This window comes from Myxocyprinus asiaticus, chromosome 35 (genome assembly GCF_019703515.2).
Source record: "Myxocyprinus asiaticus isolate MX2 ecotype Aquarium Trade chromosome 35, UBuf_Myxa_2, whole genome shotgun sequence".
Taxonomy (NCBI): domain Eukaryota; kingdom Metazoa; phylum Chordata; class Actinopteri; order Cypriniformes; family Catostomidae; genus Myxocyprinus; species Myxocyprinus asiaticus.
Genome location: NC_059378.1, coordinates 4,334,256 through 4,346,377, shown reverse-complemented (window position 1 = coordinate 4,346,377; position 12,122 = coordinate 4,334,256). Strand labels below are relative to the sequence as shown.

The 12,122-nt window shown below is 37.1% G+C and overlaps 1 protein-coding gene across 3 annotated transcripts in view; it reads right to left on the bottom strand.

The window, feature by feature from the left end:
• The window catches only part of LOC127426165 (chromodomain-helicase-DNA-binding protein 5-like), an 87,135-nt gene extending 78,910 nt beyond the window's left edge, over positions 1-8,225 (bottom strand). For all 3 annotated transcript variants that reach the window (XM_051672763.1, XM_051672762.1, XM_051672764.1), the window contains exon 1: positions 7,989-8,225. In XM_051672763.1, the coding sequence (XP_051528723.1) occupies positions 7,989-8,055 (67 nt within the window). In that variant the 5' untranslated portion in view covers positions 8,056-8,225. The remainder of the gene's footprint in view (positions 1-7,988) is intronic.
• Between the last annotated feature and the right edge of the window lie 3,897 nt (positions 8,226-12,122).

Sequence of the window (12,122 nt, the reverse complement as noted above, 5' to 3'; positions counted from 1 at the left end):
ATGGTGATGCAATACAGCAGTTTTGAAATGAGAATATCTGGCAAAGGTATTACATTGTCAAGTCATGTTTTAAGTGGTTTGGATTATGTTGCTTTTATTTGAGGGTTATCTTATATTTCTGCAATTAACATTTATCAAACCAATATGAGTATCGATACTGATCAATATCAATATTATCAATATCAATGATAAAGGGCTAGCTCACCCAAAATGAAAATTCTGTTGTCATTTTCTTTGTCTTTCGTTGTATCTTTTAAATCCCTCCGCTAATGTGATAACATCCACTGCATTATCATTTGCAAATGGAATAAATCACAAAGACAAAGGCAATGCTGTTTCTTACCAGAATCACAGTGAAAGTCATGTTCTGTGCCATGTTCCCAGGTAAACAGATGCTCTGCCAGGTGCTGCCAGGTGTTTATAACCTGTGCTGTTGCCATTGGCTCCTGGTAGCAGGCCTTCAAATGTCATTGCTGCAGCCACACATTTCTGTGTCATCTAAGCATGGACACTGGGGTATCTGTGACCCTGGGTCATTGTCACACTCCATTAGAGTAGTGATTGATGGCTGTGCTCGCTGATAAGTAGAGGTGCAGTAAAGTAAAATGCATTAGCTATCTGACAGATTGCGTAAGTTAATAGTGCCCCTGTTGATGTGATTAGACAGCATGTTGTTCAGAACTTTTATAGGCTGTATCTTTGAAACCTTTGCTCTGCCTTGCAAAGACAGTGGCTGGGTCCCAAATCACACTTAATGCACTCAGTGGTCACGGCTTGCCCTACGTAGCGGAAGGGGCGGGGTTACATGGTCGCAATGCTGGCCTATAGAGCGCAACAGTGCCCGCCCACTTTTTCAGCCGTCTTGGTTCCTGTAGTGTTTTGTCCATTCATTTCTTCCAAAGGGATTTATTACAAGTCTGTGTCCTCAAAACCTTTCATGAGGGAATGAACTACAATCCCATGAAGCATTGCAACGATAAAAATGATGGAAAACTATAAAACTATTGATTAAAAGTTGTGTGATTAGTACACTAAAAAAATGTTGGTTTAACTTAATTAAATTGTGAACATTGGTTCTACACAATGAAATTTAGTTTGATATGAAATTAACATGTAGTCTCTACTTAAAAACTTTGTGTAGAAAAACCTAAACGAGTTGAGTTAACATAACTTAACTTTGATCTGTTCAAATAACTATTTTGAACCTTCCAGCTTGTTGCTATCAAGTAACAAACACATTAGCAGATAGATAGATAGATAGATAGATAGATAGATAGATAGATAGATAGATTAGCTCATTTTAACCCTTTAAGCAAAAATTAAAAAAAAAAACATAAATAATTACATATTATTGCAATCAGTAAAAACATCAAACTGATCAAATAGCCATGTGTCATATATTGTTGGAAAGCTCTCAAAGAGTAAAATACAACCAGCCTATTTGTTTTACTTACAGACAAACTATAGTGAGTAATAGCTAAGCATATATCTTTGACAATTATGATGGTGCTGTTTATATGCTGCGTTTTCGCTTATAACTTCATGAAATATAAACGGAACATGACATATCACATTTCATTACTTAGAGGTGATTATCTTTCAAACAAGCCCACAAAGAAGGTAATAGGATGCATAGATCATTAGATAATCCACACGAAGCACAATGTTACATATGACCACCAGGAGATGGCGCCAAGTAAATGACACAGACTCGATGCACTGAGTCAAAAGGCACTAATTCTGTGAAATCTCATTACTAAAATCATATCTGCATGCTATGCAAACCTTTAGTCATTGTTGTGTTTACATGTGTAATTAGTTCTTATGTACAATTATTATGTTTTATTTGTTAGGTTTTTGGTCACTAAGATAATTTATTTTTGTAATGCTATAATTTTTGATTGCTTTGTCATATCAACACAATGTTTTTCTCAGATACAGTTAACATGATTGGGAACAAAACAAACACAGTTTATCAGAGCCACCTTATTTACACCCAGAGATATATAATGTCAAATAAGAAAAAATAAGAAGGGGGGGGGGTATCAAAATCTATATTATTAAAAATTTGAAAAGTTTTCTTTACAATGATACCAAACACTTGACCCTCTTTTTTTTTTTTTTTTTTTTATATATATTATTATTATTATTATTGTGGAATTATAAGCCTTTATTTTTGGGTATGCCACTGAAACCGGAAATCTTCAGAGAAAACACCTTCAGAGCTTAAAGGGATAAATAAGTAAGCAGTAAAAAAGTGAACACCATCCGTTAGTAGTCTGAAACCATTTGAACATTTCATAGCAATGTGATCATGTTACTATTTGACGAGTGTGTTGAATATCACTTGGACTTTACACAATATAATTATGTTCGCAAACATAAATATATAAAGTTGATTTCAAGTGTACTGGTTTAGTATGTTCAATAGAGCGGCTTTCACTTTTTCAATTTTTCTTTTATTGCAAATTATTCAGATATTAAGTAGTTTAAGAGTTTAGGAAAACAGGCTTCATTGCGTCATTATGGGGGTGGGCGGTCGCTGCAGCGCTTCTCTAATTCTCTGATTGGAGCATTTCTCTTTAGGATCATGGGAAGTGGAGTTCTTCACCAGGAATTCTGCTATTAAATACAGTATTTTAAAAGTAAAATTGAAATTACACAGACTGATGGCATCAACAGAAGCATATACCATCAATTGACAACCGTGGAGATCATGGTAGCGATGGTTTATAAGTTATCGTTAATAATAACAATTCACAATTCATCTATGGAAAAAATGTATGGGATTTTTAACCAGACTGTTGTGCTCTATTGTAATAAATGGTGAATGTGGTAACTACAGAAACTTCTGAGAAGACAACACCTTGCAAATGTAAGTTATATACTTTACCATTACCCTACACTGTGTGAATATGTACATTATTTTAGATATTAGTGTTGAACCGAGGTTGACTAACGCACAAATGGCAACACTTTGAGTGCGTCTGAAACGTCACTTCAGTCAGCTGAAAACCGTTAAAGACTGTATTTGATGACGTATGAAGCTTCATACACTGGATGGCAAAGTGCACAGTGTATAGTGCGTCATCTGAGACACAGCAAATTGCAAGTTCACAACCAGTAAAGCAAAGCAGTCTAAAATGAATGTCCTGATAACCTACAAAACTCGAAAGAAGCCACTGTAATTGAGTTTAGTCAGTATAATTATTTTATTGCTGTATCTATAAACTCAGTGTATATATATTCTCTACACTTGAGAAATGAGGCAATTTGTTACGAAATTTCTCAAGATTCTTTTCATTTGACAGACTGTAGAGTGATGCAACACTGATTTACACACACTTAGACACGCACAAACTCAAGCTAAGAGGAAGGGGTGTCAGCTTTCACAGTGCAGCTTCCAAAAATAGCCCCCACCAATCAGAGTGATGACTTCTCTGAGCAGAGGAAAGCTCTCATGATAATCTTTCAATTTAAAAGGAAGATAAGACTGTATGTACTGTAAAAGAAGACCGGACTCAAAGTGGATGAAGGGGGTAAATTGAGAAGGTAACACTCAAATAATTTTTGGATCAGTTTCGCCCTAATGCGTCCAAATAAGGACATCTCACAGGTAATCCTGGAATCGACACAAACACAAACTCTTACCTGCACCTCTGGGGTATGACTAGCAGATGAAAACTATACTTTTTGAGAATGCCTTCATTTTTAGACAGGGCGAATATACAAACCACTGGTTTCATTTAGTAACTCTGGGAATAATCGCTCTTTCTCTCTGGAGCCACTCCATCCTTTGTTCTTGATGCGCCACACTAGGAATGGGGACTCAAGTTGCAACAATCTAAAACCACCTGATTAAAATGTGCATATCTTAACAGAACTGATGCAAGTCCCTATTAAACAAATCAGTGGAGGTGAAATAAATTTCAATTGCAAATTCGGCAGTTGTCTTGAATGGCATTCTATATCATGTTTCCTTCACTTTATGTGTCATAAATTATCTGTTTGCCTCTTTTTTTTTCTTTTTTTTTTTTCCAGAGTGAAGGCATGCACCAATGATAATTTCATCCCCTCCTGGTTGAGGGCAACAGTCATGCGTTCTGCAGTGTTTCAAGCATGCACACTTCTCTGACCAACAATACATACACCGATCAGCCACAACATTAAAACCACCTGCATAATATTGTGTAGGTCCCCCTCATGCCACCAAAACAGCAGTAACACCCATCTCAGAATAACATTCTGAGATGCTATTCTGCTCACTACAATTGTACAGAGCGGTTATCTGAGTTACCGTAGACTTTGTCAGTTCAAACCAGTCTGGCCATTCTCTGTTGACCTCTCTCATCAACAAGGCATTTCCGTCCACAGAACTGCCGCTCACTGGATGTTTTTTGTTTTTGGCACCATTCGTAGTAAATTATGGAGATTGTTGTGTGTGACAGAAATACTCAAGAAATACTCAAACCAGCCCATCTGGCACCAACAATCATGCCACGGTCCAAATCACTGAGATCACATTTTTCCTCATTCTGATGGTTGATGTGAACATTAACTGAAGCGCCTGACCTGTATCTGCATGATTTTATGCACTGCTGCCACATGATTGGCTGATTAGATAATTACATGGATGACTGTTGGTGCCAGACGGGCTGGTTTGAGTATTTCTGTAACTGCTGATCTCCTGGGATTTTCACACACAACAGTCTATAGAATTTACTCCGAATGGTGCCAAAAACAAACAGCATCCAGTGTGTGGCAGTTCTGTGGACGGAAATGCCTGATCGGTGTAGATCTGTATTTTCAATATCTGTCCCATTACTTTTGCTTCTTAGCTGTGCTGTAATTAACCTTGTGTGACCCCACGTTCACATGCGTGGACATTGTATTTTAGCTTTGCTCTACATAACACATAATTTAATTTCATTTAAACCGACTGATCTCAGTTCAGGAGACTCTGTGCTGTCAGTAAAGAGTTCAACTTTCGATGCACGAGTCATGTGATGTAGTTTGTCTTTGGGAAAAATGCCATCTGGTAAGAAACCAAATTAAGTTTTTACATTGAAACCTGTTTGAGTCAAAATATTAGAGTCTCTAGTTTCATCCAATATGCCATTTTTAAACTTTTAGTGATTTATCGCAAAACAGCACGCTGTTAAATACAATGACTGCGTATGTGGACCATATGCTTTCTTTCTTTTAAAATATCCTATATTCACTACACATTATCTAACTGAGAATCAGTGGGTTCATCCAAAGCTGAAAAATGTTGCTTTCAGAGGCTTTATATGGAGTTAGGATGAAAATAAGGTGCATTTCGAACTGTTCTGAGACCAGTGCAGACAGACAGCACACTGGAGGTTAAGTCATCCACTAAATAGGGAGCAAGGGAGCATCCTATAGCTCTCTATGCAGCTAAGTGCATTCAATCCAAACTTCCCATTCAAAGTTCAGTTTCAGGCTGCAGATGATGTTTGGATCACTCAACATGTTTGGCAGACATGAGACAATGGTAATCAGTACATAGATTCAGAATTTATCATGTATAATTTTATTTTAACATGGTTGGCAGTGATTGGACAATGCTGGCCATTACTTTGAATCAGAATTAACACAAAAGAGTTGTAAGGCAGAATGTTAGTCTCAGTAGCCATTCACTTTAATTGCATCTTTTTGTCATTCTGCCTAACCTCTCCTTTTGTGTTCCACGGAATGGAAGAAAGAAAGTAATATGGGTTTGAAACAACATGAGGGCTCATCGCTGAGTAGAAGCTAGAGGTAAACTGGAATCTGATTGTACAGAAATTATGCAATGTAATCTTCAAAACTGGACCTGAATATTATTTTATCTTATGCTCAAGCACAGTTACAGAATGTTATCTCACCAAAACTTCATTAACCACCTCATATTAACATCAGTAATCTGTAGGACCTCATGAATAGTTCTGCCGTACACAACAGAGGCACTGAAAATCATTTACAATAACACTGAATAGAATCAAACAGCATAGCCCAAAATCATGGCCACTCCTCAGCTGCATAGATTTCTCTCATTTTCTCATTTATAGCACAAGTGGGAGCATACCATGTACTTCGAGAGAGCGCACTGGTTCATAAATTATTTCTGAATTATTAATTATTGTGCATATCGCTCATTATTTCAACCCGTTTGCAGCCCTCGGCAATTCTCATCTCAGCCTTGTTAAAAAAGAAGGTAAATATGAGATTGGGGTGCAAATGAGAACTCGCATTCAGGTTGGTCGTGTGACTAATTCACGACTAATTCACAGGCAGCCTAGACCTGGCTGTGGGCGAAAAACTATGAACGTATTGATTTTATTGAACGGAATGCCACGAATGTATAAAAGGCAGCCAGCCAAAGAGTTTTACTACAAGGCTTCTTCATCACACCATTGCAACCTGCTCTAAAAACCTATGGATTTCAGACCAGTCTATCATAAAAAAACAAGACTGATGAGTCTTTTGTTTTAAACCAGGTGCTCCCTTTACAGAGTGCATAAACAGGGTTAAATCAGATACACAGAGTCATTGCTTTGGGCTTGACCTTGGATGCAATGGGCAGTTTAATGATTCTGTTGTCTTGACTGAGTATTAAAAATTCACTATCAACATAAAGTATCACTTTTCAATATTACTTTTCTGTAATGCAACTGTATCTGCTTTTATTGCAAAAAATACATTCTACATTTTACAAATGGATTATATTAAAGGAATATTCCGGGTTCAATACAAGTTTAGACCAATCTTCAGCATTTGTGGCATAATGTTGATTACTGCAAAATATTATTACGACTTGGATTTCGAAAAGCAGTGAGGCACTTACAATGGAAGTAAATGGGGCCAATTTTTGGAAGGTTTTAAAAGCAGAAATGTAAGGAATATTATTTGATAAAAGCACTTCCATTAATTCTTCTGTTAAAACTGTGCATTATTTGAGCAGTAAAGTTGTTTAAATAGTAGTTTTAGGGTTTATGGCATTGTCATTGTAAAATTTTACACAGAAAAGATTATTCGGTAATTTTATCACACTAAAATCATCTTAACACGCATATTGTTTATGTCTTGTGGCTACACTTTCGAAATAGTGGGTATTTTAAAGTTTACCAACTGGCCCCATTCACTTCCATTGTCTCTCACTGAAACAGATTGTTTTCTTCTTCTTTTTTTTTTAATAATAGGAGGGATGAGTCAAAATTAATTATTGTGGTAATCAACATTATGCCACAAATGCTGTAGACTGAGCTCAACTTGCATTGAATATGTAAAAGCCCTTCTTTCAGTCTATATACCACTAAAGTTGGTGTAGAAAATGACCTCAAGTCTGTGCCCCTCAATCAGACCACAGAGGCTGAGAGACATTGCAGCTGATGTTTTCCTGTCACACGTGGCTATCAGGCACATGCACTACTTTTTCACCAAGACACTGTGACCATGAAGCAGCATTGTCACCAAGAGCTCCTCGCTGTTCCTCAGAAGAATCATTTGATTATGCATAAATCATAAAAGATCAAACAGAGAGTCTTGCATTGCATTATTTCCTGAACATGACAGATGCATATGCATGCACCAGACTTTACACATTAAAACAGTGTAACACGTTTAGAAATCATTGTGCATCGTGGTTGCAACTGCTATCAGAGCAGGCTGGCTTGAAAAGACAAAAAGGGTTGCATGCATGACTCGTTTATATGCGCGTGTACAAAATTTGGCTCATGAGAGAATATGCATTTCTGCACAGACAATTGAGAAATGGACTGTCGCGCTTTCGTGACTCAAATACAGTTGGACAGTGTCCGGTGTGAGAACAGTTCGCTACACTGAGAGTGTTACCGGTTACGCGCTATTATCAATTGGACGTTTACGACCGCGTAACGCGAGCCCCCTTTCCCCGCATCCAACTAGGCGTAGCAGCGCAGTTGTGAAGGGCAGAACTCTCCCTCCCCTGTGACTCTTTACCCCCTCACCTGGCATCTCGTCCTCAAAGTCCATATCGTCTTGCCCCTCTTCTTCATTGCTTAGCGATCCGGGCATCTTTACCGCATTACCAGAAAATCACATCCGAGATACAGGAATAAAGTCCTGAAACTTCACCCTTCGAATCAGTGATAATTTTCTTAATTTTATTATGGTGAAAATAAAATAAAATAAAAGATGGCTGCCCTATTTGTTCAGATGCCCCCCCCAAAAAAAATCTCTTCCCCTTTCTCTCCCTCTTCTCTATCCAAATCCTTCAGTCTGAAAATAAGAGACAAAAATGGAACACACATGCCCAGATTGTGACGTCTGGTCGGTTGCCATGGCAATCCATCCCATAGTTTCCCGACACAACTAGTTAGTGGTGTTCTGATGGTCACCGGCTTAACTAGTACTGTGCATTGCTGATGCGCTCGCCCGTCTCGCGGTTGCATCGCGGAATTTGAGGTCGTCCAGGGATACATACTGGAGAAAGTTCCCTCACAATCCCTTTCAGCTGCAGTTTGCTTTCCCTCTCCTCAAGCAGTGGCGGTTCTAGAGGGGGAACCCAGGGGAGCAGCCCCCCCCCCCCCCCTCCCTCTTACATGACTATTAGAAAAGGATACATTCATACAGTACTTTCATGCTGCCTTTAGAGTGTCCACATCAAGAGATCTGTCCTTTGAAGGGAGTAGGGCATAGGGATGGTCACTTTCAACTGGCATTCGCCCTTTACTCTCTCTCTCTCATATTGTTCCAATACAGAACCCCTTAGAGCAGGGGTTTTCAAACTGGGGTCCGGGGACCCCAAGGGGTTGCTAGGGGGTCTGTGGAAAATTGTAAAAAATGTCAAAAAAGTAAAACACTATATTTACCGAATTTTACATGATTGCCATTTCAGTTTAATCTAAATGTTTTTCTTCAGGTTTATACATTTAACATTACCAGTGTTGCCAACTAGCTTCAATGGAAAGTAGCTAAAGCCTGCTCGAAAAGTCGCTAGATGACGTCATACGCTAATTAGCATATTTGTGACGTCATCACGTCTCATTTGCATTTTGCATAGTGTCCGCCCTTTACATGTGTTTGCTTCTCTGTGCTTACTCTACATACTGTAATACCCTATTAATTCCCTTTATCTATCAATCACAAAAAGTCACTAGATTTGTCGCTAGGCGCTTTTTTGAATAAAAGTCGCTAAAGAGGTCTAAAAAGTCATTAAATCTAGCGACAAAGTCACTAAGTTGGCAACACTGAACATTACTCAATTATTAGGTAGAAGGACGCTGTACACATGCTACAAAGTAGGCTAAATATTTCAAAAATCTTTGGCCGATATGATAAATACTTGAACAAAAAAACTACAGTCGGTTAGCTCAGCGAGTATTGACGCGGACTACCACCCCTGGAGTCGCAAGTTCGAATCCAGGGCGTGCTGAGTGACTCCAGCCAGGTCTCCTAAGCAACCAAATTGGCCCAGTTGCTAAGGAGGGTAGAGTCACATGGGGTAACCTCCTCGTGGTTGCTATAATGTGGATTGGTGAGTTGGGCATGGATGCAGCGGTGGATAGTGTGAAGCCTCCACACATGCTAAGTCTCCGCGGTAATGCTCTCAACAAGCCACGTGATAAAATGCGCGGATTGACGGTCTCAGATGCGGAGGCAACTGAGATTCGTCTTCCGCCACCTGGACTGAGGCGAGTCACTACACCACCACGAGGACTTAGAGCGCCTTGGGAATTGGGCATTCCAAACTGGGGAGAAAAAAAATAACCCCCCCCCCCCCCCCCCCAAAAAAAACTAGTCCAAAACCAATATTTTGCCACTTACATCATTTTGTCATCAAATCACTTCTAAAACATTTTTGCTTTTCTGTTTTTTGCAGTTCTAAATAATAAACCTCACATTTCACATATTATGATAAAATATTATAAATTTATATTACGAATCATTATATCGTACATGCTTTACTTTTTGGGATTTTTTTTAATTTTGGTTAGCATTTCTTTATACAACACACAGAAAAATGATAAAAAAATTTTTAATATAACTAAATACATTTAATTATAAATAAACCATCAATTTTTCCTATCAGCGTTTTCATGCTTATTCGATCATAAGTATGAAAGCGCCGATATGAAGAACCAATGGTTTATACAAGCGGTTTCTATCAATGGTTTTAAATTGGTCAATTGGCCGATAAATACGGTGCATCCCTACAGATAATAAATATGGTGGCTGGTACATCAGTGCAGATGTTATTTTAATAATTTCTTTTGGCTCTAGTACAATAACTATATAAAAGATAATAATTTAAATTGCCTTTTAATATCACACTTAAACATTTTCTCTGGTCTTTATAAACACAAATATATAGCGACTTTTATATATTTTAGGAGGGGGTCCCTCGCAAGGTGACTGTCATATTTGGGGGTCCTTGGCATCAAAAAGTTTGAAAACCCCTGCCTTAGAGGACAGGATGGGAATTTTTTCTGTAATAGTTTTGCGTTCCAACGCAATAAATTTACCATGGTTTTACTAAAATAACCATATTTTAACCTTGATATTCATGGTAAAACCATAGTACTAATACAGGAAAACAAAAACTACGGTAATAAAAATGTTAATTTTGTGGTTATTTTGATTTTACTACAAATGTCATGGTACTTATTGTAAGACTATAGTAACCACAAGTTAATCCATGGTTAATCTACAGCAATACCATGGTTACTATATGCATTTTCATAGTTACTACAATATTACTATAGTAAAACCATGGTTACATTAAAAAAATAAAAAACAGCCTAAAACAATCATGGTTACTACAATATTACTATATATATATATATATATATATATATATATATATATATATATATATATATATATAAAATCCACTAAAATCTATGGTAACCACAGTATATAATATTGGTAGTACTTTATTAGGTTACATTTGTTAGTAAATGCATTAGGTATCATTAACAATGAACAATTTTTTTTTATGGTATTTATTAATGTTAATAAAAAAAATGTCATTGTTAATGTTAGTTGATAGTACAATAAAGTTAACGTTAGTTTTGATTAAAAAAATTACTGAAATGAATCCAGATTAATAAATGCTGTAAAAGTATTATTCATTGTTCATGTTAACTAATGGAACCTTATTTTTAAGCGTTACCACAATATTACTATAGTAAAACCATAGTTAAACTATGGCATTTGCATAGTAAAACCATGATTCCCTCAAATTTATGATTTTATTACCATAGTTTTTATTTTCATGTATTATCATTATTGTTTCACTACAAATATCATGGTTAAAAAATGGTTACTATAGTAAAACCATGGCAAATTTATTGCGAGGGAACGCAAAACCGTTTCAGAAAATAATTCCCACCCCGTCCTCTTAGGGGCTACATATTCCAAACTTGTGAGACTTTCTTTTGGAAACACAAAAGGATGTTTGGCAGGATGTTAAAAACTGACAGCCTCTCCCTAACATTCAGTCAAACATTATCTTTTATGTTCATCGGAAGAAAAAGGAATACAGGTTTAGATCAATGTTGGGTTTGGGGGGGGCGGAATTGTGAACTAGCCCAGGCTGCTGTTATTTGAGTGATAAGTAAAATGTTATTCCTTTAGGAGTGACTTACAGTAATTGTATTCTTTTTTCTTCTTTTTAATCTATTACCACAAAAAACGTCTTGTGAACCTGCGAATCACGAGCCGTTGTCAAGGATACGCCAGCGACATGCTCTAACATCACACGAGACAAAGACATTTAAAAGAGGAGCCTCAGGAAGGAGAAAAAAAAAAAAGCACCCAGAGCAAAAATGTACATTGAAAATCATAAAGACATAACATTTTCCCTCAATAAACGAAGTCAATGAACCCTTTTGAGAAAGAATGAACTTTACAGTTGCTATGGAAATTATTGTTCCTTTCTAAGTGATGGTACATTGGACCTATATAGCTTTTCTGAAGTAATAAGAATGAACTGATTACTGTTGCTCAGTAGATTAAAAAAAGAACATCCATTTGATTCATAATTGTGATTCTGTCCCGCACTTTTGTTTTTCTTCAGAGTAAGAGGTTCAATGTCATGATGAACTTCTTCAAATGAATGACCCAGAAATAAGCAGGAA